The 27,393-nt window shown below is 45.8% G+C and overlaps 1 protein-coding gene across 1 annotated transcript in view; it reads left to right on the forward strand.

Annotated features, from left to right (window-relative positions):
• GRIP2 (glutamate receptor interacting protein 2) overlaps positions 1 to 27,393 on the forward strand; it is a 314,160-nt gene that overhangs the window by 253,692 nt on the left and 33,075 nt on the right. Inside the window, exons 4-14 of the mRNA XM_054161402.1 lie at positions 617 to 777; positions 3,577 to 3,663; positions 3,939 to 4,014; positions 4,442 to 4,587; positions 11,536 to 11,683; positions 12,360 to 12,529; positions 16,908 to 17,033; positions 17,918 to 18,070; positions 18,269 to 18,455; positions 24,051 to 24,196; positions 24,827 to 24,907. Coding sequence (XP_054017377.1) covers positions 617 to 777; positions 3,577 to 3,663; positions 3,939 to 4,014; positions 4,442 to 4,587; positions 11,536 to 11,683; positions 12,360 to 12,529; positions 16,908 to 17,033; positions 17,918 to 18,070; positions 18,269 to 18,455; positions 24,051 to 24,196; positions 24,827 to 24,907 — 1,481 coding nt within the window. The remainder of the gene's footprint in view (positions 1 to 616; positions 778 to 3,576; positions 3,664 to 3,938; positions 4,015 to 4,441; positions 4,588 to 11,535; positions 11,684 to 12,359; positions 12,530 to 16,907; positions 17,034 to 17,917; positions 18,071 to 18,268; positions 18,456 to 24,050; positions 24,197 to 24,826; positions 24,908 to 27,393) is intronic.

Consider the following 27,393-nt stretch of genomic DNA (forward strand, 5'->3'; position numbering starts at 1 on the left):
GGATTCTGTGAAATTAGGCAGCCTTGTCAGGAGAGCTTCATGGTACAATACATCTTGATCAAGCTAAGTGGTTTAATACTGTATCTGCTCTGAATACTGAGTGTGTAAGTAACATTAGTGGCTCAGAAAAGGAATGGGAGAAGAAAGGCTCCAAGAAGCAGAGAAAGGGAAGGAGTAATTGAACAATCCTGAAGAAAACAGGCAAAAGGAAAGATGTTTTCTATTCCCCTGCTGGATTTTTTTTATGTTGGTTTTTTTTCCCCCCAGACACCTCTTGGTGTGCTTCAATTTGACTGATTGCTCTACATGAATGGGAACAGAGCAACAAAGAGAGGCTGTGAACACGTAGACTGTGATTGTTGCTGTATGCACGGATCTGAACACTCACTACCACAAAAGATAGAGGGATTTGGGTTTAACCCTTCCCTCTGACAGCAGGCAGGTGCAGACAGACAGCTAAGATCAGCGCAGCGCTGGTGGCATGTTTAGAAAGTCCCCCAGTTACAAAAGGTTCACCAGGCACTTCCAGGCTGAGCCTAGCAGAGACTCTGTGCTACCACTGCTTTTGTTTGTTGTTTGTTTGGCTTTTTTTTCCTTTTCTTTCTCCTCTTTCTAGAAGTGACCAGCTGAATGTCGGGGATTACATCAAGTCTGTGAATGGCATTAACCTGACCAAGCTGCGGCACGATGAGATCATAAGCCTGCTGAAGAACGTGGGCGAAAGGGTAGTGCTGGAAGTAGAATACGAGCTTCCGCCAGCCGGTGGGTGCCCCTCTGGTAACGCTGCTCTCTTTTCTTGCCTGCTCTTCATCCTGGGGTGCAGATGGGCTCGCTCATGTGTTGGCCACCATGGCCAAGGCAGTGTCCAGGGGTGTTTTGACGTTTTGCCTTCATCCGCTGGCAGCGCCGCAGTGGCTGCTGCGGAGCTGTGTGGGGTCGGAGCAGAGAGCTTTTTCCAGCACAGTGGGTGTCTGCTCATGCACACTGGCAGGAGATGGTTGATTAGGTCTCTCTTGCCTCAGAGTGACTCGGTAGCGCAGGCCAATCTGCCTCCTGATGCTGCTTCAGCTTGTTTTTCTTTTTCCTTTCTGGAGCATGGCTCTGAGTGGTTTTATTCAGTCTTAAGTGTGGATTGCCCGATCCACTTTGCTGAACTGTGGCAAGTGCTGTTATTCCTCAAGATGCTTTGAAATGGGATGTGTTTTCAGAAGGGAAACTGAAATGGTCTGCTTTCCAGCTAAGGGGCCCTGGCAGAATCTGGCAAGCCCAACTGGTGTTAACAGGGCTTGTGCCCTGCTGTGGGAGACTCTGCTCTTGCCCTCATTTGTTTGTTCTGATTAAAACCAATTCCTCGATACAGTAGCTCATCACAGCCTTTCCATTGTGAAAACAGCCTTCCCATTTATTACTCATTCAGTTACCCAGATCCATCAGAGGATGACTGGGCAGAAGAAATAGAACAACTAAAAATAAAATGACAGGAAAAACACAGCTAATGAAATCTAAACATTTTGCCCCAGATAGGAAGCTATCTTGCATTCCATAGCCTTGCTATAGCTGCTGCCTTTACATGAAAAGTATTGAATATATAAATGAACATATAGAGCCCTAAGAAACAAAATATGTAATCTGAATTAGTTGAGTCTCTATGCACCACGACCCTCTCTTCTGCTGTTAGTAGTTTTTACTTTTTGCATACAACAACCCTGGCAAAAAAAACCTGCATCACAAGTTTTCCATGTTCTCCTGCTCACTGGAGATGACAACTCTTAACCTTTCTCCTCAGCTGTCAGCCTGGCTATCAGGAATCTGATAAGCTGTACTTACCAGCTAAGGAGCAGTGCCAATACAGCCTGGCTCAATCAATAACAGTGAGGCAAAATGTCCCTACCTCTGAATGAGCAGGAAGTGCTCACTGAAATAGTAATTTCTCTCCAATGAGATTATTGATGCCATTTATGACTAATCCAAACAAAGAGGCACAGCAAAATGCAGGGAATTGTCAATTATTATCTTGCTCCAGTTCATTGTGGGCTTTTATCCACAGTAAGGGTTTGTTATTGCTGTGTGCACTCTCTCATTTCTCTCTTTCCCTGGGCAAAGAGCAGAAATACAGTGCAATTCAATAACTTGTGCTTGTAGGTTTGAATTTTTCTCCCCACTTTATAACTTCATGCTTTAGAGGAGACTTTGCAAGTCCAAGTCTAGTTCCCAGGCCACTGTGTCATATTAGCTCTTTCATAAATTAACCAAGTCCTGTTTTGACACTAGTTTAGGTTTCCCTTCCCCACTGATCTTAGCAAAAGCTGTTGCAGAACTTCATGCTTGGATGCTTAAGACAGAGATTGGATGGGCTGCAAATTCAGTTGTGAATGCTTTATACCCTTTTCTTGGTATGTGAGTATCGCCACTTAGTTGGGAGCCCTCCTATGTCCTGAACCTTTCCCTTCTGGAATATTCCCAGGCTGTGTCCCTGTTAGCAGTCTGTGCCCAGCAAAGGGGATGCATGGGAGACAGTGTTTTTGGGGTTTGTTTGGCTTGCTGTAACTGGGCTGTTTGCCTGCAAGGGAGTTCCATACTTTCACTGTAATTCTTTGGGTTACATTAAGGGTTAGTATGACCCTAATTTGGGTGTAGGCTGCAAGCTCTCCGGGCACTTGGCAATGTGGGTAGTGAGGACAGTAGGGGGATTTGCTTCAAAAACCTTCTCCTAAGCCAAGGGGAAGTGCTAGTGTGGACGTGCCCTGGGGACTCTTCAGCTCCAGTTTGTCAGGCTGAAGTCAAGCTCTTTTGTCAAGTCAAGTCTTTTTTCTGATTATCCTTGTAGCCATTCATCACACTTGGTTTGAAGATTAGGAATTGATCTTTTCAGAGTGGACTAGACTGAAATGCCACATGCAGTTGGGGATGGAGAAGCCTGGGAAATTGTCCCATATTCACTGCAGTAGTTCAATAAATCATTAAATAGCAGGGGACGGTGAGGGATGGAAGCAGTTTATTTCTTTTTCTCTTTGCCTTTGTACAATAAATAGCACTGTGTATTTAACATAAAATTACTGAATTGCCCCTAGGATCAGTTTAAAGGATTCACTTAATCTTTTTTTTAAAGTCAAAATATGAGAGGTAAGGAAAAAACCCAACCTTTTGCACTGAGGATTTGGGATTTTCATTTTCTTTAAGGTCAGCCAGTGACTTGATTCCTCATGCTGCAGTGGGTTTTTTCTAATAAGTTTCCATCTGTGACAGCAGCTTCTGGCTTTGGAGTAATGCTGAATGTTAAAGCCAGTTGATAAATGGGACAGTGTAACTTGAATGTCAGAGTATTAGCCAAGACCAAAGTGAAACGAGATGCACAACACTGGTGCTGGTGAAATCATCCTAAAGCATGCTGGTTGGCTCTGACAAAGTTATACACATCTGGGTTGGGTTCTTCTTGCCTTCAGACAAGGAAGATACAATGTGGGTATTGAGCTGGACTTTCCTGTAAGTGCTGTTTGAATGAATTTTGGTATTATATTGCAGGGTGGTGTGAAAAGGTTTATTTGGGGGTAACTGGGTCTTCCTTTCTTCCTTTAGTGCCAGAGAGCAGTGCTGGTATTATTCCCAAGACCATTGAGGTGTCCCTCTACAAGGAAGGCAACAGCTTTGGTTTTGTTCTGAGAGGTTAGTAGCTATTCCAGTGGAAACAAGTGGGGGCAAGCACTGGCAGAGGTGATTTGGGAAAAGTAAGAAGATGAATGTAATAAACAGAGAAGCAAAAGCATGTCCTGGAGAGCATCCCGTTCAGCCTTCAAGGACTGCTGGCTGCCTAATCCAGGGCAGCCTTTTTGCTTTCAGGCTGTGTCAGCTGTTACGTGATAAATGTCTCTCCTTTCTCAGCACTCTCATTCAGATTTTCAAGCCTCCAGTGACTTACGGCTCTCCTGGTTTGATTGCAGGGGGAGCCCATGAAGACTGGCACAAATCCAGACCACTGGTGCTCACCTATGTGAGGCCAGGTGGCCCAGCAGACAGGTAATGCTTGTGTTTCACCTCCAACATTTGCGTTCAGAAGGCAGACCAGCAGCTCTCACCACACTGTTAGGTGTTTGCCCTTGTCTTCCTTGCTGGTGCATCCCCAAGGCTTCTCATGCAGGTGAGGTGGAAAGACACAGGTGGCATGTGAGGAGGATGGATGCAGTGCTCATAGGCTGATCCATGTGTAGATGTTCTAAGCAGAAAATCCTCTTCCAGAGGCAGTTGTTTCATTAACCCTGTGCAGCTAAAGAGCTGGTGCTTGGTTAGAAAGCAGGAGGCAGTCTATCTGTTCTCATGCTGCTAATTTAATATGATGGGCCTGGGTCCAAGAAGCGTTGACTTCCTACAGGAACAAATTAATTAACCTTTTAATGTAGATATTAAATATAAATACAAAATATTTGTTGTGTTTGATTTCTTACAGGGAAGGGTCCTTAAAAATTGGAGACAGGCTGCTGAGTGTTGATGGGATCCCTCTGCACAGCATGACCCACGCTGATGCCCTCAACATCCTGCGGCAGTGCAGCCAGGAGGCACTCTTCCAGATCGAGTATGATGTGACCATCATGGGTAAGGCCGAGATGGTTGTGGTGGCATTTTCTCTGACTGCCTGGAAAGTATGTGAGACTAGACACAGTAACTGGGGTACTCAGTTTCAGTGGAAAAATCAGTGAGCAATGTGCTGCCAACATGGGTTTAGAGCGTAGAATTCAAAGATGGCTTAGTTAAATGTGTTTGAAATGCCCTTACCCAGTGATGTGTTCTAGTAGGAATGATAATTGGTGTTAGAGAAGGAGGAAAAAATGTAAGTGAAGAGAGCATAGGAGAAGTCAGACTTGAAGGAGGCTGGAGTGCTCTGCCTGCTCTACAATACCACTATGAAACATGTGCAGGGAATTGAGCTGCTAGCAGGCAGAGACTTGATGCGGCTGTGCCTTTGGTTCTGTATTTTGACCCTGCTTAATTCTGGAGCTGTTTCCTTTCTTAGAAATGTTAGTTCAGGTCTGCTTCTGAAATAAACGAGGGGTGATCACTGACTGACCTCAAATGAGACAGAATTTCCTGGATGGCAGAACATGGGTATTTCTAAAAAGTGCTCTGCACAGTAGATATTAAGTTTGAGGGTTTGTGGTTTGTTGGCTGTTCCTTTCTTTTTTCATGTTCAGTTTCAAGCCCTGGGAAAGGGTTTATTATTAGCTACTGTAAAGTCATTTTGAGCTGGCTTTGTGGCACACAGCTGTTACTGCAGGGAGCGTCAGTAACGAGTTTAAGGTTACCACAGAGTCCGAAGCTGTGTTGGGTCTGGAAGCTGGTTGAGCTCTGCATCAGATGTTGCATAGATGTCTCCCGAGGGGTTTCTGACTCTGTGGGAGCAGCAAGCTGGATTAGGTTGGAGTCTTTTCTGCAAGCAGGACATTGGAGTTTAGAATTCAGTGAGGAGCAGGAGTCTGTGATATCAGATTGTTTTCTGTTTGGTCAGTGAAGACATCTACAAATGAAAAAGAGCTGAGAATTCCAGAACTCATTCCATGTGCAAGAAGGTTGTACCAGGATAAAGGAGCTCTTTGTGCCACCCCGGAGGGTTTTCTCCTTCCTTTAAGTCTCTTTCTCCCAAACTTTCTCCTTTCTTTCAGTGGAAACTCCACAAACATGGCCATGTTGGGTCTCCCCTTGGGGAGGAGGCTGCCAGGACCTGGGCAGCCATATGCCATGTCGACACCTACTCTGCTGTGAGAGCTGGAAGGAAAATCCTGGTCTCTCAGTAGTTGCCTGCACATACCCCTGGCTTCTGTCATGCTATAGGAGCATCTTCTCTTTAGAAGTTGGCTGGCATTCATGAAAAAGGGGAAACTCATGGAGAACAGAAATTACCCAATCTCTCTTTTCTTCTCTGCTGTATGATTGTGATCATGGTCACTCTGAAGCCGTCAGTATGGGATGTCCATTCCTCTTCTCACAGGCTGGCAGCCCTGCCAGAGGAAGAGGCAGCTGTGGTTAAAGAAGGATTTTGCCCAGAGCTGTCAAGTCTGAACAGTAGCAAGCAATTAATGGGGCATGAGAAATGTTTTTTTCCTGGGGTGTTGTTTCTTGTATGGTCCCCTGGTGCCTATGTTGCAGAAAGCTGACTGTTGTTTTAAAACCTGACATGGCACAAAAATAGCCTTAAAGGTGCCTTGGTGTTTCTTCTTGAGTAGCTTGCTCACCTAAAACAGAGTGATGGCAGAGTTTTATGCAGGGTTTCTTTGTCTTGTGTTTCCCTGCAGTGGACCACAGCTGGATACTTCCCAAGATGTCAAAACAACCCCTTTCAAAGATACTTTCTGCCTAGAGAGTTCTTCTCCCCAGCCCTGTAAAGGGATGCACTTGCCCTGCTTTCTTTTAAGGCAAGATGATGCAAAATGTGCAGCTTAAAACAATCTCTGCAGACAGCTTTGCCAGGCAACAGCTAATAACTGCAGTGGGAGATGAGTGCATCATCCCCACATCACAACTATTACAGACATTCTCTTTAAAGGGAAGGGAAGAGCAGGTGCTGAAGGTAATGTGGGGATGTTAGCAGCCTGAAGGGAACACTCCATTTTGAAAACTTGGTGAAAGGGCTGGGGGACACATAGACACACAGTTCACTTGATTTATTGTAAAAGCTGGTGACACCACCATGAAGTTGTGCTTGACCTGTTCATCTCCAGGGCAGATGGAGCTTTTTACATCACGCTCACTCTCTGCTGCAGCCCTAAGGACTACGGTGGTGAGGCCTGACCCTTGAGGGAGGGAAAGTTGTTTTTCTGCATCTGTCCTTGGTGAGAGACCAGGGCTGCTGTGGAGGAGTGTTGAATCATGGTGTTCCCCAGCTGGCTTTGTGGTTTCCTCAGCCAGAATTATGTGCTGAGGATGAGCTACATCAGACCAGCCCCGCTCTCAGTGCGAGGGTTGTGGCAGCTGCTTGCCTTCACCACTGAGCATGCCTAGCTGTCAGGCTTCCACGGGGCGGGGGCAGCACAGGATGGGGCCACAGCAGGCTTTTAAGCAAATTGCCTGAGATTTCTCAAGGCCACTGGAAGAATTAAATTAATCTGCCATTTCCATTTAAAAGGAGTGCAAACTGGGCACGTGCCTCCGTTGGGCACCGGGAAAATCTCTGCCCTTTGCTGATGCCAGATAAGCTCTGCAATGAACAGATGCTTTCCCGTGGTGGCACTCCATCTTATGGGCCTCTTTGAAACAAGGGAGTGGGGGGAAGGAAAAAACACCAAACAAATGCACTGATCAGCCAGAAACTGGTGGCATTTGAATAGTTACTCTGTAAATGAGCTGTGTGCCATGACATGAGGCACTGGGCTGCAAGCTTTTAGGATTGTGACTCATGGAGCAGGGAAGCTTTCTGCCAGAGATGACAAATGAGCAAAGTGATTTGCTGTGCCCTTCTTCTCCCCCATTCCCCTGGCTGCCCCCTCTGCCCATTCATTTCTCAGATGAAGATCTTTTAGCCTGCAGGGCTCTTCTGCTGATGGAGTTGTAGGGCTGACAGTGTCCCACAAATGGGTGACCCCTTGGTGTCTGTGGGGTGGCAGGGGGTAGGGCCTGAAGAGGAGCCTATGAAGTCAGATTAATCTGTGTGCCCATGAAGATGGGAAGATCATGAGCTGCTGGGCTGTGCCAGGAAGAGGACAAGCTCCCTGGTTTGGTTCTTCTAGGAGGTTTTCCTTTTTCCTTCTCTCTTGCAAAGTGCGTTACAGCAGGGAAAAGATCATCCCTGCTGGGACACCTCACTTATTCCCCAGGAAAATGCTCATGATACTTTGCAGCTTAGTTACAAGACACATCCCTCCTTAGGGAGGTGAGCCAAGCCAAGTAAGGCTCAAGGGGAAAAATCAAAGAAGGAAAAAACTCCCTCAACATCTTCTCCAAAATAAGCTACTGCGAGGAAGATCTTTTAGAAAACATCTGCCAGCCCTCATCTCTGAGTGGTGGGTAACCAACTCCCCTCTATCTTCTGCACTGGGGTGTCTGACTGCCTGGAGCAGACTGTTTCCTTTGTATTCCTCATGATATTGGTGCGTACCCACCAAGTGTATGGGTGAGAGCAGGTTTTGCAGAGGCCTTTGTGTCCTCCTTGGTTCAGCCATGTGTACAGAATGGTGGGATTTGTAGTACCTGAGCAAATGTTGGTAGGCTTTCCTCTTTCTGTTTTGTTGGTAAAGGTTGCAGGGTTGATTAGACCTGGAGTGAGTCACCTGGTGGCTGCTGAATTTCCACCTGAACATTTGGGAATGGCTGGAATTTGGGTGTGGGGAGAAAATAATGCAGGCAAGATTTGAGGGCAGATATTAACTGATCCAGGCCAGAGATGCCAATACTGCATGCACATTTATCCTATGCCACCTAAAAAGAGCAGCAGATGCCTTCAAAAAGATAGAGGACTCAAGGGTTTATTTGGTTACTAAAACTGTTTCTGAAGATGGATGAAGATAGCATGCATGCTTTCCCCCAAGCAATGTCAGAAGGTGTAACACTATTCATCCAGCAAAAGAGAATGATCTTCTGGACCTTGACTAGCCACTAGAGAAGCATGTGTCTTATTTGACAAGTTATGTGTCAGCTCTGCCTCAGTTTCCCAGTTTGTAAAATGGTACCATCCTCCTCTGGGAGGCAGGATCCATCACTTGCAAAACACTTCCAAACCCTTACATGAAAACCTGCAGAGCCATGCAAGGCAGTGTATGTATATGTTGGATTTCTGTTCCTTGGTAACAACAGCCTAGAGAAATGATGCAAGCTGCTGTATCTGTAGTGAACTCGGTGTCACTGCCCTCAGCCGTGCTGCTTCTGCAGCAGTGTCAGTTTTGGCCCTCAGTGCATGCTGAGCAGCATTAGAGTTGAATATCTCATGAATGCTGAGCCTCCAGAACAACTGGTTAGACTCTCTTAGCATGCATGAAAGGCTCTGGCTCCAAGTAAGGTGAGATTTGTTGTGAAAGGCAGGAGAGCTGTGGGTGCCTTTTCCACAGATGCTGGGCATGATGGTACAGAAACATCTCATGGTGCCAAAGCAGCAGCACCTGTTGCCTCCCTTCAGGAAGGTTGTTCCATGGCCTGCCTTGGCCTCTCCATGTTTCTTTTTAAATTAGCTGCAGTGTAATAGCCTGGTGCTAATCATGCCTCACAGATACTGCTAAATAGCAGACTCCTGACCTTTGATTGGAGCCAAATCTTTTCCTAGATTAATTAAGAGAGGCTTGGCTGGTATTTCCTGAACAAACACCTCTATAAAATGCATTTGGAGTAATTTTCATCTATGCCATTGGAGATGGGAATTAAAAGGGGTGATGGGGTGGCCTGCTGTGTGTGCAATGGGAGGAGGGACTGTGGGCTCGAAGCAGGACTGTGTTTTGTTATATTGTTGTTGATAACTCAGGTCCTGACATGGAAGTACATACCTAAAGCTTTCTTCTCACCAGCATGCTGAGACCTTCCTTGGCAAAGCCAAGAAGCTGCATAAAAACTGAGAGGAGAAGGTATTTCCTGGCAAAGAAAGATCTACCATTCCAGCAAGGTTTCTCATGGTTGTATTTTCCTATGTCCTTACCCTCAGGAGGAATACCTTATTGCTGTCTACAGCTACCAGAAGGGAGGCTGTAGACAGGTGAGGGTTGGTCTCTTCTCCCAGGCAACCACCAACAGAACAAGAGGACACAGTCTCAAGCTGCACCAGGGGAGGTTTAGGCTGCATGTTAGGAAGAAGTTCTTCACAGAGTGATTGGCCATTGGAATGGGCTGCCCAGGGTGGTGGTGGAGTCACCATCACAGGAGGTGTTTAGGAAGAGACTGGATGGGGTGCTTGGTGCCATGGTTTAGTTGATTAGATGGTGTTGGATGATAGGTTGGACTTGATGATCCCAAAGGTCTTTTCCAACCTGGCTTATTCTATTCTGTTCTGTTCTGTTCTAATATGTGTCTGTGTCCCCCTTCAGAGGATATGTGCTGGATACACACAGGCTGCAAAACCAACATATAGCTGGTGCTTGCTGTTGGAAGAGGTCCTCAGTCTCTTGGTGCTAACAAAGGCTTAAGTGCACCTTCCTCAGGCTTTAGCTGGCTGCTTTGTGCGTCTTTTGATTGAACTTGGGCTTACAGATCTCCACAGTGGTCCTTTTCAACAGAGAGTAAACAATGCTTTATTGGAAGCCTACATACCTCAGCACAGCTCATTCCTCCTCCTTCCTTCTCCAGAAAAATGGGCACTGGGAGTAGACCAGAGCCTGAACATCTCTTGGCTGATCCCCAGGGGAAATTTCCAAGGGAGATTTCTGTCTTCAGAGACTCAACCTCTTCAACAAATCTCAGGAAAGACCTTGCTGAGGCTTAGTTTCTGACATCTGCATTAATACTCCTGTTTATCAGAGAGCGAGAATGAGCTATGCATCAAGTTCTGGAGCCAAGTAACATCAGCGTTTTTAGTGAAGCATAGCTTTGGAAGAGAAAAGCCTTGCTATGAATAATTAAGGGCTGAGGAGGCATCAAGCTCTCAGAGGGCTCTGTTGGCCTTTCCTTCAAAGCAGATGGTTGGGTTTCCATAAAGTGCTTTTGTAAGAGGGTCAAACTACACATGGGGTGCTGGTTGTGGGATGTCTGTTAGTGATAATAAGTTCATGGATCCAGTCTCTTTATCATGGCTTTAGGTAAACTAGAAGCAAATCTGTGTAATAGGGGTGGAGGGAATTTCTGTGTAATCAGCCAGAGACATAGGCTTGCTTTTTCTTCTTCCTTTCTCAGAAGAGATGATTAAGGATGGTGCAGGCTTGTGCTAGCAGGTGCAATTTTGTAGGAATTTCATAGCCTCTACTTACAGCATCTATTAAACAGAAATGCATCTCTTAAACATAAGTTACCCTGGTGTTGTCTGATGGGAGAGAGGAGGCTTTTGTAAGCCTGTGGACAGGTAGTGCTGTGTCTCTGCTCCCATTGCTGCACTGTGGGAGCTGAAACAAGGGGGTGAGGGTGGCATTTCAAAGATGGTGCTGAAGCACACAGGAGATGACTGACTTGTGGGCTGGTCTTCAGCACACAAGACTCCTGAATACTTCAGAAACTGGGATTTTTGTTTCTTTGTGCCTTTTAATGTTTGTTTGTTTAGGAGGAAGCCTATAGCAGCGATATCCTTCTGAGCTTCCTCTTTCCCCTGCTTTTACAGCTGTTGATGCGACTGCTGCACAGCCTTTGAGCAATCTCTTCCTCAGTCTTGCTATTTAACCCCAAGAAAAGCTGCAGGGAGGTTGTTTCTTTGAGTGAATGGTTGTAGTATCTCTGCACTTCATTGTCATGTATATGTTGTGCAGATGCAGTTTTGCTTTCTGAGTTTGTATTGCTTTTAGGTTACCACACAATAGAGTTTTAGGGTGTCCAAACTACATGGCTGCTGATGTGCATGGCAAGTCAGTACTGCTGGCCAACCCCCTGCGTTTAGAAATGGGAAAGGATGTATGGCAAGTTTCTTCAGATGCTCTCTTTGTTTTGCAGATACTGTAGCAAATGCTTCAGGTCCTTTACTAGTTGAAATAGCAAAGACTCCAGGGTCTACACTAGGAATCACACTGACAACAACCACACACCGGAACAAGCAGGTCATTGTCATTGATAAGATCAAGCCGGCCAGCGTGGTGGACAGGTACAGATCTGAACAGGCTGCTTCTAGCTCTGCTTTTCCTTTCTCCTTGGTGGTGGTGGTGAGGCATTGTTATATACCATTCTTCCCTGCCTTTCCTATCTGCATGTTCATAGCACTAAGCATTCTAAAAATATCTGACCCAAACCCAGTGGACATTCACAAGCGGGAATGAATGTAACTCGGTGCATGCGAAAGCTGAGCTCTGGTTTTAAAACCTCAGATCTGACTGCCCTGGAGCTGTGGAACAACAAAAACCTGTTCTGGAAGCTTCTGGCTAGAGCCTTTTCCTGATGGGCAAGTCAGCTAGTCATCCTTTCCTTGGGGCTGCAGGAAGACAGACCGTTGTGCAGCCCTTGCTGTGGTTAGTCATGCTGCTGAGCTGAACTTCTGGCTTGTCAGGCTTAACTGCACGGCTGGGTGAGCCCTCAGCTATCCAGACTAGCTATGAGTGGTTACTATAAAAAAACTTCAAAGATCTTTCCTGAGCCACCAGCAGCACTGACTCAGGCATGAACCTAAGAGTCAAATTAGAAGGGAAAAAAAATGAGTTATGAAAAAAAATCATGTGAATTCACACAATAATTCACAGCTAGATTTTGTGTGTGTCTGCTCCCAGCTGTAAGGACATGGATTTGGGCTATGTGTATAATTAGCTCTCTTGCTGTTTCCTTTGCAGATGTGGTGCATTGCGAGTTGGTGACCACATTCTCGCCATCGATGGCACAAGCACAGAGCACTGCTCCTTGTTAGAGGCCACTCAGCTTTTAGCAGCCACTTCAGAAAATGTCAAGCTAGAGATATTACCTGTTCACCAAAGCAGGCTGCCTTTGAAGCCTCCAGAAACAGGTTTGTCCTCTATGCAAACACTACTGGTTGCCCTCAAAACTTACTTGAGGACTCTGCTGAAGTTCTTGCTGCTTTTGAATGCTGGCAACAGACTCCAAAAAGGGACATCTGTGGGGGGGGGAGTTTAAAAAAAAATGTTTTTATGAAATACATGTGATTGGATGACATTCTTCAAGGATGTGAATAGGAAAGAAGGTAACATCTGTGCTTGAATGAGGAAATGAGAGCTGGGAATCCCAGCGGTTTTCAGTGTTGAGTGCTGTGCAAGCCACTTCCTCAGTACCTCAGATAAGAGACTTTAATGGAGAGAAGGAAAACAGCCTTGGTGCTGGCAAATGTTTTCGTTTGCTGATGCCTGGTAAGGCTCTGTAAAGGACATGTCAGTAGCTGGGAAGGGTCCTACTGAACTTCTTTAGGAAACAAATCTGTAACACAAGTGTTCATCTTCCAGGATGTTTGAAAGGCAGCTGTGTTTGAGCAGGCAAGGTTAGAGTGAATGCATCTGTAGCTGCTGCTGCTTTCCACCACCTCTGCCAAAGAAATACTGGGGGGGGAAAATTCTGTCTCCAATGAAACCAAGTCCAAAATGCTTCTAAATATCATTAGGAATTCAGTTTGGTGAGCATCCTTATTGCTCACCTTTAGTTTCTCCTTCCACATGAGAGGCTGACTCAAGCTGTCATATAAACTTCATGGTGAACGGTGAACACAGCCTCAGTACTAGGTGATTTGTTGCAACTCTTGGCTGCAGTTTTGTCAGTACTGGTGGTCTCATAATTCAGATGTTTCAAGTGTGACTGCTCAGTAGCAGCCCATTTTGCAGCCATTTTCAATCACTTGTCTCTTGGGGACATACATTTTCATGGTGATGCTCAGTAGCCTTGGGCACAGTTCTTTGCATTCTCTTTTAGGGTGATTTGGGGAAAGGAGGAAAATATCTATGTTGTCTCTTTAATGTGATGCAGTGAAACATAAAATCTAATAACATCTCCATGTCTAGAAATAAGTCTCTTACATGTCCAGTCCAATTTGTGCAGAATTAAAGCAGTTTAACAAAGAGGATAGATTACTTGACCTTTGTGCCCAAGAAAAAAATGGAGAGCTATAATCCTTTTTCAATGGCTGTTAAAATGAACTATTCTACTCCTTCCATTAGTGCCCTGGTCCTAATCTTCTTTTAGAATATATGCATTCAGCAGCAGCTCAGGAGAAAGAGGATCTATGAAAGGACAGCTTGATGTGTTCAGAGCCTTTTTACCCAAACTTCCATATATCAGATCACTTTGCTAAGGCAGAACTATAGAACACAAGCTTGGGAGAATAATTGCAACATATGAACAACAAGGGCTGTAACACTTGATCCCACTTTTGGTTAAATTCTTTAACATGTGAGGGATCACAGAGAAGGATGCCAAACGGCTCTTAGAAGCCAGAGGTGTGTGGCTGGAGATCAGTGCTTGGGCTCAAACCTTCACCAGTGCTGACAGGGGTTATGGGTACCGGAAGGAGAGAGTGATTCTTTAGTCTAGGGAGGTTCTCCTCTATTCTGCCCTGGTGAAGCTGCATCTGGAATATTGTGTCCAGTTCTTGGCCCCTCGGTTCAAGGACAGGGAATTGATTGAGAAAATTCAGTGCAGAGCCACAAAGATGATAAAGGGAGTGGAACATCTCTGTTATGAAGAAAGGCTGAGTGAGCTGGGTCTCTATAGATAGAAGAGAAGACTGAGGGGTGACCTCATTCATGTTTGTAAATATATGAAGAGCGAGGATCAGGATGTCCAGCGATAGGACAAGGGGCAATGGGTGCAAGCTGGAGCATAGGAGGTTCTGTGTGAACATAAGGAAAAGCTTCTTCACTCTGTGAGGGTGACAGAGCACTGGAACAGGCTACCCAGAGAGGTTGTGTAGTCTCTTTCACTGGAGACATTCAAAACCTGCCTGGACACATTCCTGTGTGACCTACTCTAGGTGATCCTCCTCTGGCAGGGGGCTTGGACCAGATGATCTTTCAAGGTCCTTTCCAAACCCTAACATTCTGTGATTCTGTGAAAGAGAGCTCTTTGGGCAAGGAAGACCAGCTCACAAAGCAGTGCTCACTGGTGGTGTAACCAGCCACAGCACCATGCAGCCCACAGTGAGCAGCCCAGGAACTGCACCAAAGTTGACAAACTGCATTTGGACCTGGGAGGGACACTGTCTTTTGCTCCAGTGCCAACTCCACAGGCTGCTTTTTGAGAGTTTAGGGAAACAAGCAATGGGGTAAAGAAAAATGGGCCACGTGAAGCCAAACTGTTGTGGTTGGCAAGAGAGGAGAGCCTGGGGAAAGCAGCTGAGAAGAGGAGATCATGCAGACACATCCCTTCGGCGCTTGCATTACTGAGTGTGCCTGCATGGGTCTCATCATTAGATATATGTTTTTAAAAGTGGCTTCTTGTGCAGTCAAAGTCTGGTTACTGAGGAGCTGGAGAGGGATCTGAAGCTGCAGCAGCCAAGTAAAAATGTAGTCTGATGTGGAAGCATGGGGTTTGTCAAACTGACTTTGCTTTCTCTGTGTCTCTGGGGGCATTTGGAGAGTTTGTTGGGAGGATTATGCCCTGCTCACGAAATCAGTGGGAGTGGATGGTGCCCAGGAGCAGTGCTGAGATGGATGGCTTTCCTCAGGCAGGGATGAAGTGTGAAAGCTTGAGGAAGGCTGTTGTAGGTTTTTATCACAGAATTGGCCAAAATCTCTTCTCTTCTCCAGCGCTCTGACAGCTGAGTTTCAAAGGCACTTTTTTTCTGTTGTCAGATAGGAGCTATGAATGTATAAACAAATGGGAGTGTTTTAATTACTGTAAATGGATTAAATTATTTTATGTATATGCCCATAAGCTCTGTCCCTCATGTTCAAAGTGCTTAATTTTATTAACAGCTTTCCTTTTTGTCTTGATATAGCTACATTTATTACTTTGCTTTTTGGTTTTAAGGGCCGCCTGCCTCTGACTTTACTTTTAAATCCACAAAATAGAAGCCCCAGAGCTGGAAGTGTGTTTTTCAAGAGCTTGATAGACTAAGTGCTAAACTCACTATATGTTTAGCAAAGACTGAATCTAGTCACTATACTGGTTGGAAAAGCTGACCTAAATGCTTCGATGCCTGTGATGTACACACACAAAATGGATTTCCACTATTAAAGGAAATCAGGTGACCTTTAGATGACATCTCTGGATGGACTCACTAAACAAGCTGAGTCCCTGTCCCACCTTTGCACCCCTGGAAAGCTTTTGTAGTATCAGCGCTGGTAGCATTTCTGCCCTCTTTGAGGGTGCAGAGTCTGGAGGAGATCTCATCCTAGGAGAGTGGTTGCCAGTCAGTGCGAGTGATTGTGAGATAAAGAGCTCTGGAATAACTTGTGGTGCCATGATGCTTTGCTGTGAGATACCATTCATGTTTAGTTGAATAAAATAGATACTTGCACTGCCCAGGGGTAAAAGGGATGTCAGAGCAGACAAGCAACCTGTGCCTGGGAGGGCATTTCAGGCACTTCAGAGAAGACTTGCAGCATTGTGGCTTTCTGTCCCAAAGCCACAGTTCCTGGGATAAAGGATTTTTAGATGATGGATGTCACACAGCAACAGATTTCTGCCAACATTTCCTGGGCTGGGGTTAGGGTCGAAGTTAAAGCAGTTTTGTGCCCATGAGCAGAGTCTGCCATGTTTTGATTTAATTTAATAATGTTTGCCACACCATTGGCATCTTATCCTGTGTCAGTGGCCCTCTGTAATTGCTTTTAGGCAGGAGTGTATGAAATCCCTTTCGTTTTGGTGAGCTGGAGGTGGACCTCCGCTACTCCTCTCTTTTCACTCATCCATGTGTGCATTCCTGGCCAAGAGCAGCCACTAAACAACCAACAATGAAGCCAAGTAAAGTGCTCAAAGCAGTCCTTGGCATGTGCAGAAGACATTTTGCCTTGTCCCTGGAAGGGCAGCTCCATTAGCTGGAAAATAGCACAAGGAGGTTTTGCTGGTGCTGTTAGATAACACTGATGGCCTCTGTGGGAAACTTGTGGCTGGAGGGAGCTTCTGCATGTTGCACAACAGACTGCAAATGGTAATGACATCTGTACGCTGTCAGCATGGCTTAGTCAAACTGTTGACTCAGGATGTGAAGCTTTTTATGGGGAAGGGGTGGATTTCTGCCACTTTGCATCAAGTGTCGTGAGGTTACGTGGGGATGTGTTTTCGCTGCTGGTGCTTGACACACTGTGGTTGGGTCCTGATTCATTTAAAGCCAGTGAGAGGCTCTTCTGTACAATTTCCTGGCTTAGACTTCTTACCTTTTCTTTTTCTCTCTTCTTCTTCCTGCCTGTGGTGAATTCTGCTCTCCTGGATGCCATCAGTCAAAGTGCAGAAGAGTGACCACCACCACTGCTGGGATCCCTGTGTCAATTACTGTCACACCCATCACCCCGGGCACTGCAAGACTCCCACTTGGAGCCAGGCGTCTGGACAGGATTACTGCAAATGTAACCTGAGCACATGGGGGTGTCATCCTCATCCTTGCACATGTGCACTCATCTTGTGCCCCTTCATTTCCTCAATACCCAATTCCATAGCCTGACTTGTCACTGGTGTCCTCCTTGGTCACTTGGAGGTTTGTTTCCATGGGTCCAGTGCTGAGATATAAAGGCAGGATCTGCAGCCTAACACACACACATCTGATAACTGAAACAAGGGCGGTGTGCTGTAGACTCCTGGTCCCACCCATGCTCTAATTCCCACACCCCAGTGCCTTGCTTCTTACAGCAAAAATGAGTTGCTGTGGGACAAGGACACCTCTGTTGATGTGTGGAAATTTGATATGACAATGCATCCAACTCAGCCATGGTGCCACACAACATGTTAGCTGCTGGATTATGGCTGCTTCAAAATCTGTGAGTCCTCCTCCTGCAGGAAGCAAGCTCAGTGCAGCCTCATATTTCTTATGGCAGTAAGATAGGGAGTAGGAAACATTGTCCTGTCTGAACTGTGGAACGTAATCAAGGTAGTCTCATGGTCCAGCAACTCAAGTTTCTCTTTGTATGTATTTAAGGGTCATTAATGCCATTGTACCAAGCCAGTGTTGGTTGTGCTGCATCCATGATGCATTTCTTGTGGCCTAGGTGCTGCAGTAACATGCAGCCCAGTCATTGGAGGCACTGCACACCAGAAAGCAATCTCCATCTGGAGTCCAGGCCTAGTCAGCTGCCCTGTAGCTGCAAGCCCAGGACAAGATTCTCACCTTGTCTTGAGCCCTGGAGCTTGGAAGATGGAGCTAGTCAGAATGCATTAGGTGTTTGATGATCTCATTAGGTGTATCCACTGCTGCAGTTCTCTGTGCACATCTTTAACATGCTCTGTATTCCCCCAGCTCTGATGGCTGCCAACTTCTCGTCGCCCACCATGAATGCGCAGGGCTTCCCCTGCCAGAACTCGAACACTCTACCTCGCAGCTCCCACCCCATGAGCCCCCGCACCACCATGCTGAGGAGGAGGCAGAAGAAGAAGGAACACAAAAGCTCACGTAAGAGAGGCTGGATCTGGGTAGGATGGGGCTTGCATGCTTGCCTTGTTGTCCTTATTGTCCTTACCATTGACTGCTAGCTGGGAGAGGAGCACTTAGCACTGTCAGTGCATCCCCACCACTGGCCAGAGTGAGGTCTGTGACCAAGTCTATGCTGACTATGGCTACCCTGACCTTCTGCATCTCTCCTTCTCTTAGTGTCGCTGGCCTCCAGCACGGTGGGTCCTGGAGGGCAGATAGTCCACACGGAGACAACAGAGGTGGTGCTCAGGGGAGATCCTTTGAATGGCTTTGGACTTCAGCTCCAGGGAGGCATCTTTGCTACTGAAACCCTCTCTTCCCCACCTTTGGTCCGTTTTATTGAACCCGACAGCCCGGCAGAGAGGTTAGAGACCTTGCCCTTGGATGCTGATGGTGCTGCTGCAGAACATTTCATGGTTTGGTTTGTTTTCTCTCCTCAGAGGCTCATTTAGATATTTACTATCATCCTTGTAATATCTCCCATTCTTCACTGGGCATGGTTTACTGTCACTGCCATTTCTGCACTCGTCGGCTGACCGCGGCCTCCCTCGCATCCCAGGTGAACGTCTTGGCACCGGGCTGCGGCTGTTCTGGGAGGAGGAGGAGGAAGGGAGCGTGTGTCTGTGTGAGAGTGCCATTCCCATTCCTTCTTGGTTTGGTTTGTTTCTGTCTCTTTGAAAGATACAGCTTTTGTCTGGGTGAAGAAAGGGGAAAGATCTAAACAAGTGGCCCCAGCAAACTGTTTTCTGCCTGGTTTTGTTGTGGCAGAGTCCAGATACATGAGCCAGCCTTAAAGCCAAGATTTTGAAGCTCAGAGCGGGGCTTTGGTTGAGGAGCAAGTAGGTGTTGCATTTAAGCTCTCTTGCTATTTGCTTTATAATGCTGGGAAAAGAGCAGAAAAGAAGAGGGGCATTAACTGCTGTATGTTACCCTGGGCACACTGGGAGCAATGACTCCTCTGACAGCTGAGCCACAGCTCAGAAGCTCTGGCTCAACTTTTTCCAATACCCTTGCTGGCTGAATTTACATTCTGCTCAAGTGTCTGTGCACTACAACATAGGTGCTCTCTAGCAAGGCTTTTCTTACTAAATGGACTAAGTCCCAGCATGTCTTGAGCATTTGCAGGGTGCAAAGGAGAGTTGGTTTTGGTAGTCAAATTAAAAATTGAGGGCTGAATGAGCTGGAACTTATGCCTCTGTGCTGGTTTCCTTTCCACATGTGATTTCTGCTGGTGGTCCATCTGCCTAGGGGTGATAGAGGTGCAATCACATGGTAGCACGCAGCAGTTGCTGCAGACCCTTCCTTGGGAGAAGTCACTGAGGGCCTCTTCAACGTGCACTGATGGTTTAGTGTCCCCAAGCCAGCCTGGAAAATGAGTACATGAAGGAGTCATATGACAGGGAAAGCACTTCCAAAAGGCAATACAAGTCCTTGCTGTGCAGATCAATTTCTGCCTGGTAGCTTCCCCAGGCAACCCATGCAGGGGCAGGGAGGAGCATGGGTGCCTGGTGCTTGTGTCTGTGGGAGGTCAGGGACAAGGGGCTGGAACAGGGAAAAGTGTTGTCCTGAGTGATACAGGTTACAAGAGATTTCAAAAGCCTTTTTGCCTTTAGTTTGTTTGTTTCCAAACAGAGTTTAAAAAGGGAAGTGGTGGTGTTTGTTTGGTTGGGTTTTTTTATCCTCTGTTACTGGGGTGAATTTGGCTCACATTGCAAAGCACCAAACTCCTTTTATAAATCAGGCAACAACAAAGCCTGTTGTCCCAGTGGAGGAGAAAGATGTACTGAAATATGCCTGGCTTTGCTTTATCCTCTTGCCAAGCCTGGAGCAAAAGCAGAGACTTGTGGAATAGTCTTCCTTGGCTCTAAATTGTCCACACACTGCTCTCCCTCTTGGCTGCTCACCCAGCAGGATTCATGCTCTTCTGGCTGCTGCCTTCTGCTTTCTGGGGGCAGGGAGCAATCCTCTCTGCTAAATTTGATTTTGGGGATTAAATCTGTGGTATGTTTCTACCTTTCCTAGACTATGCTGCTCTTCCTAGCTGGCAGGAAAATACTAATTTTCCTCCCCATCTTGAAGGGATAAGTGCACTGGGCTTGCAGCAAGGTAGAAAAGGCAATTTTTTGCTTTCCTTTCACTTTTTGGTTCTTGCTGTCCTACAGGGCTTGTTTTTCCCATCCTTCTGAGATACCTTATTCCCTGCTCTTGAGAGATTCTTCTGTAACTGCAGCTGTTAGAACCATTTTTCTCCTCTTTACCAAGCTGGGCTCTCATCCAGACCTGGGGTATGCTTTTTCTTGTGCTGCTGTTACTGCTTTTTGCAGGAGAGGGTGAGGAGAGTGGAGAGTGAGGATGCCAGGGATCAGGCTTAGCATCCTGGGTCTGTCCTGCATGTTCACATACTTCTGGGACAGACCTGTGAATCTGAATGTGCTGTTGCACAAGAGCATGAACCAAAATCACTTTGTCTATCTGGCTTGCTGTGGAGGAGCTACTTCTTGGGCATCTAGCAAGTGTGAGTATTACCAGGGAGGAGGGCAACATCAGCTTCTTTTCAGGGAGGCTGGTCTGCCTCACATTGATTATCTGCTTCCTGCTAGCTTGTGACAGGCTGTTTGAAGCAAAAGCTCTCACCTGCTTGACTTGCGATTTGCTTCACAGCCAATAGTTGGTAGCAGACCTCCCTCCCCCCCTGTTTTGTTTCCTGGGTGCAAGATGAAGCCTTCAAATGAGGCAGTGATTCAGCCTCTGTTATCAGCAGGTAGAATGGAATAGGAAGGCGCTTGACATCTCTTGGCTGCCTTGAAACACATAGCTTTTGTGTCCTTCCTCCCCCAGCTGTCATTGACAGCAGTGAGAGAGTATGACTTCTCCATCCTGGTATCCAAAATCAATGCTTCCTGCTGAGTTACATGTTTCCTAGCTCTGTTTAGACACAGTTGTTTGATCATTGTGTTTCTGGCTTTTGGATATGAATAGTTTGCAAAAGGAAAATTTAGCAACTGGGAGAAGCTGTCAGCAAAGCTTTGATCTTTGTCCTTCTTAAACTGAGGGGCCCAGAACTGGACACAGTACTCAAGGTGCAGCCTAACCCAGGAGATGTTGGTACTCTTTTTCCTCCCCCCTGACTTTAAAGCACTTCTCCTCCCATGATCTCAAAGCACTTTGTGAGCTGTGGTGTTAAGAGTGCACATCTCTCAGACAAATGCTGCCTCTTGAGAAAGCCATGCAAAAGGTTTGTGTAGGCGCCCACAGCAGAGCAAAGGAAATGTCTGCAGGAGCCTTGGTCCCTAGGCTCTGCTTCCAACGAAAGGACAGATGACAGCTGGAAACTGGTGTCTCTAAAATTATTCTGAAGGGTTAACAAGGCACCTGAGGTCTCCTTCCACTTGTGAAGGCATCCAGAGGGTTGTGGCTTCACCCCACAGACATTTATGAACCTACAAGACCGAGGCTTAAACAACTGTGATTGACAGTAAAAGAAATAAAATACTTCTGACCTAACAGAACTATTGGCTGTAAAATAGCCAGGCAAATCTGCCTTGAGTGAAGAGACACAAGAAATTATTGCTTTGTGAGAAGGCAGCTCTGGTGGAAAGGTGGCAAATGTTTGCTTTGATGCCACTTTAAATCATCCTGTGATCACCCGGCCCCTGTGGCCCAAACAGTGATGACAGCACTGATTGTGTCCTGGTGAGACCTTGAAATGACAGTGATAGCTGTGTGACACTGATACTGATTCCTCCTTTACAAAACGTGCATTGTGGCCACAGCAAAAGAGCTCTCAGTGCTGGAGGAGGCATCTCTGTTCTACTCCTTGCCATCTTCATACTTGTAAGCTGCTTTTCCCAAGTGCATCTGTGTGGCTGCACAGCCACAAGCCCAGGGAAGGACTGTAATAAAACTTGATGTAATTTACTCGCAAGGGTGGATTCATTTATACACCATGGAGTTGTCTGCCCTCGTCCAAGTCTCCTTGAACAAACAGTTCTGCGTGTACCTCTCACAGAACAGCCAGTGTCTTTTCATGGATGGCATGAACTCAGGCAGCAGCAGGAATATCCTGCAAGGTTCACAGGCTCACAGGATGTTAGGGGTTGGAAGGGCCCTCTGGAAGTCGAGTCCAACCCCCCTGCAGGGCAGGACCACATAACCATAGAATCTAGTGCAGGTCACACAGGAATGCATCCAGACAGGTCTTGAAAGTCTCCGGAGAAGGAGACTTCACAACCTCTCTGGGGAGCCTGTTCCAGTGCTCTGTGACCCTTACAGTAAAGAAGTTCCTCCTCATGTTGTGGTGGAACCTCCTGTGCTGTAGTTTATATCCATTGCCCCTCGTCCTTGTTTAATACCTTCCTTTCAGTAAAACCACCTCCCAAGGCTCTCTCCAAACCTGCTCATATTTCAGCTTTTGATGGGCCAGCAGCAAAAGCTGTTGTGCATTTTTCTGGCTTTTCATACACATCCTGTTGTTTGGAGGTGAATAATACAGCCTGTGTCCACTGCCTTTGATGGGCTCTTCATGTGCCTGGAAGCTGTGGTACCATGTTTTCTTACAACTGAATCAGATGTGAGTGATGAAGAGTGGCTGGGAGGTTTAGTACAATGCAAGCTGTCTTCTGTGAGATGTCAGCAGAAGCTGACATCTAGAAAGGAGAGGGCAAAGGATGTGCTTGATTACTAAGCAGGAGAGGAATAAAGATTCTCTGGAGAAGGCTCAAAACAGGATAAGTGCTGCCTTCTGGGAAATCTAGGTGGTACAATAACTCAAAATGTTGAGGTGAACCGTAGACTTCTTCCCATAATGCTCAATCTCTTTTGGAGACCACTCTGTAACCCATGTTAATGATGGATGAGGAATGATTTCCCAAGGTTTGCTCAAGTGGGCAGACTTATAAGGCATTTGAGGATTGAAGAATTGGAAAAGATATGATTGTAAGGGCAAACTGATGAAATGGTGTGGAGGAGAAAGAGGAGGAATACTGCACTCCTGATTTTGTAGAGGCACGGGCCAGATTAGCTGTGGGAGGATTATCTTGCTGGTATTGCAGTGTAGCTTAAAACTAAAGGGATGTGCACATGTGTCAACTGTGAAGTGGTTCATGTGTGAAAACTACCTTTGCTTGTAAATATAGTGGGGTCCCAAGAGACAAAACATGTGGTAGCAATGTATCTCCAACACAACCTTGTTATCACTGTGTTTATTTCTGAAGTAAAAGACCTGATGATCTCTGTTCCTGGAGAAAGTAGGTCTGAACCAAAAGCCCCAAAGGACCAGTTGTGGTTATAGTGGCAAGTTACTGCATCAGAATAATGTTGGTCTTTCAAAGCAGTTAAACTGTATCAATGCACATTTGGCTTCCAGAAATGCAATTACAAGGGATAAATGATTATCCAATGTGCTGAGACATTTCAGTGAGTTCTTTGGTTTGGAGCTTCAGTGTTAGCCACGTATTAAGCAGAGGAATCTGTGCAATTTTTGATGCCATTAGTTTGGAGTGCAGAGGGTGCAAGCAAGTGGAAAGAGCTGTGTACTGTTAGATATGGTAGGAGAGCACATGCCTTTTCATTTATCATTCTCATCTCTTGGCCATGATGTTGACTTTTGAGAAGGTGAGGGTTGCCTTTCTTTTTCCTGGATATTGCAGGAAATGTGACCAAAAATATTTTTTTACCAGCAAAGTATATGTGAATTTAAGCAAGCCACAATGATGTGCTGCTTTGTGACCTTCCAGGGTCTCTCTGCACTGTGACATCTGTTGCAGAAATTACCCAAGTGGCTCTTTGGGGCCACTTCTGCAGGGCTTGTCACTACCCTGTGTGTCTTGTAGCAGATTTGCCTGGCAAAAGGAACCAATGGCTGGTTGTGAATTTATTTTGTTTTGTTTTGCTTTTCCTCCTTTCCTCTTTTTCCCTGCCTCCTTGCTCCTTTACCCTCTTTTCCCAATGTGGACTGCAGATGTGGGCTGCTACAAGTAGGAGACAGAGTCCTTTCTATCAACAGCATTGCAACTGAGGATGGGACTATGGAGGAAGCTAATCAACTTTTGCGTGATGCTGCACTCACAAACAAAGTGGTGCTTGAGATTGAATTTGATGTTGCAGGTAAGTTGCCAAAGAAATTGCTGCTCCTCACTACCAGAAGAACTCTGTCAGTGCACTTGCTAACCCACAGGAGGGAGTGTAGTCACACAAATGCATGAGCTTTCAGCTAGAGTTCCAAGAGTAAGAAGATCCTGTGAGGACCTTTACCAGTTCTTGCTGTATTCTAGTATCCACTGAGGTGGAAGAGCCCTTCTGGTTCTTTTGTGGAGTCACCACTTGGCTGAGATAAGCTCAAGGAGTAGATGAGGAAGCCATCTACATTTTAAGTATTTGCACATTATTATGAATAATATTTATATTAGTTTGGAGCCTTGAAGCAAGGATGGACCCAGAGCTATTGGACAGATCTAAAATGCAGCTTTCTATTACAAACAACAACAAAGTTTTTCCTTTTACATTGACAGAGCTGCCTCAGTCTTGAAGTACAGTGTGATGTGAGCACTTCAGTTGATCTTCAGAGCATGTATTTTTAATGAGAATCCAAATCCTTGTTTGAACCAATAAAGCTGAGTTTTATGGGCTTGTTTTTCTTAGATCCAAAGAAACCATCCATGCAGCTGAAAACTCTATTTTTGTGTGTTGTTTTTTTTCTCCTCCTGTTTTCTTTCTTGTCTCTTTGTGGTTTTATAGAGTCTGTCATACCCAGCAGCGGTACTTTCCACGTTAAATTGCCCAAGAAAAGAGGTGTAGAGCTTGGAATTACAATCAGCTGTAAGTATTGCTCAGACTTGCACTAGCGGTTGCAAGAGCTTCTGCTTTCCACCTTGGCACATCAGAGGGGCCCAACAGAGAGAGAGAAGGTTATGTGGGGTTGCCTGGTAGCACTCACAATGCTCATTATCTATCCCAAACTGCATTAGATGTGTGGTTTCTGCCTTCTTGAGCTGGTGGCTGCAGGGAAAAGCACCTGCATGAGGGGTTGGGGTAAAGGAAGTGTCTCAGATGAGTCTGTGCTGTGGATTAGTAGCATTTTATTGCTGATAGTATTATTTTTATTTCCTTGCTCACAGTTGTGTTATGTTGCTTTTAAAAAAGAATTGCTGGATCTGGTGGAGAGATGAAGGGAGGAGAGCAAGTGTGGGATGAATCCACAGGTTGAAGAATAGAGGGGGGAAATTGCCAAGAGGAGGAGGATGAAGCAGGTGGCAGACTTGGCAGATAGAGGAAGGAACTTTAGGGATAGGAGAGTTCTGGGCAGGGCTTGATGGGAGTTGTTGCACTGTCTGACCCCAGCCACAGAGGAGGACATCCACATACCAGCACCTGGTGGACACTGAGAGAAGGAGACATATAGTTTTCCTTTCTTTTTCTCTCTTCTCACTCAATTAATTATCTTTGTTTCTCTTCTGAAGCATATTTTTCATTTAAAAATTTTGTGGCCTCTTTGGAGAAGATGCTGTAAGGGAATGATCTAGAGAGATCCATCCCAAATTTCTGGCTAATCTGGGGTCTTGTTATGCCTTGCATCTGTGAATTTTTCCCTTATGGTACATGTGAGAAGGACTCAGTTACTCACCCATTTTCACTGCTGGGTAAACTGAGTTGAATCATCTCATGCCCAGAGGCTGCCACCACCTCCCAGCTGAAACAAAGCAGCTTCTGAGACTGCAGTAAAGGGGGTCTTGCATCTAAGGCCTCAGGAGTGTGGCCCCAGCTATCTGGGGAATTAAGTCTCTAAGGACACTTTAAACCTAGTTTTCATTAAAATAGATAACCTCTTTGCAATTACATCTTGGCATTTACAGCCTTACTTAGTGAGTTAATTGAAGGTGTTCTGGTCTAAGTGGGGTGAATCTCAGGAGTGACTTCAACATCAGCAGGAGGATGGCTTTGCACCCTGTGTTATTTCTTCTCCTTCTTCCCAGCTTCCCCTATTGGTGCCAGAAGGATAACCCTGAGAAATAACAGCAGAGTATTTAACATTTGACTTGGTAGCAATTACTGTCTGAAGACATCAAAGTGCTTTCCAAAAGCAGCAGGGTACCTGGAATGACATTTCACTGGTGGGGGAGCATAGCACAGTGCAACAGCCCAGCTTGTGCTCCACTCCTGGCCTGCTGCCCTGCCACTACATTGGCTTTATAGTCTTGGGTAGCGACCCAGAGCAATGGATATGGGAGCAAAAAAACTTCTGGCTTGGGCATGGCCAGGGTTTCACCCCATTTAAGCTTCACAGCTCAGACTGTGTCTGGGGATGGAGAGCAAAATGAACTCAGGAGCTGCTGGCAAGAATACCAGCTTTCACTGGTGGAGCCTTATTTGAATGGGGTCTGCTTCAGATGTGCATTTACACTTCAAACGTGTTTTTATGTTAAAAATGTTTTCAGTTTAAATTTGGTTAGAAAATGGATTTCACACATTGTTTTGAAATCACCACTAAATAATAAGAAACTGACCCCTGGGTTTTAAACAGTGAGATAGCCATTATCCAACTACAAAGCAGTTTTTAAGCAATATAATAGAATCAGTCTTTTTGATTGTTGAACATGTTTGCAGGAGATAGTTTAAGTAATGCATGCACATAAACTTGAAGTACATTTCAGTCCTCTGCTGAGTCAAAGGCAAAATTATATTTACAAATGCAGCAAAAGACAGCAATCCAGAAAATGCAGTGGCAAGGATGAGATGGTAGTTGAATCCTAATTCTGTTTTCAGGTGTTATTCTGCATAAGCCAATGTCCACATGAGCCTTAGCAAATTAGATCATCATTTTGTGAGTCTGCCTCTGACTGGGCAGATAAATACACTAGTTTCAGACATTAGAACCAAAGAAAGCAGCCTTGTGGTGAGTGTCTTCTGCAGAGACATGATGTGCATGCAGGAGTGTGATGCAAGCAGCAAGAGAAAAGAAGTAAAAATAGTTCTCTCTTTTGCACAGTTCCTCCCAGTTCTGCTGATTTGAATGTTTCTATAGGTCTAGAAACATCTTTTACAGCTTTCCATCTGATAAGGAAAAGCTAATAGCTACTGTGGTAAAGTAGAGGTCTTGGCTTATTGCCCTCACATGTTGGATTCCTGTCCCCTACTCTGTAAAACAAGATGACAAACTGGAGGGGTCAGTAGAAGACACCCTTCACTCTTGTGGTCACAGGATTGGGTTAGCTCATAACATTTGTGGTCTAGCTACACTGTAGGTGAAAGGAGAGTTGCTTTCATTGAGTCTTACCTCTCAGCTTCAGCAGGCTCATCTGGGTTAA

The sequence above is a fragment of the Dryobates pubescens genome, chromosome 1 (assembly GCF_014839835.1).
Source record: "Dryobates pubescens isolate bDryPub1 chromosome 1, bDryPub1.pri, whole genome shotgun sequence".
In the NCBI taxonomy this organism is placed as follows: domain Eukaryota; kingdom Metazoa; phylum Chordata; class Aves; order Piciformes; family Picidae; genus Dryobates; species Dryobates pubescens.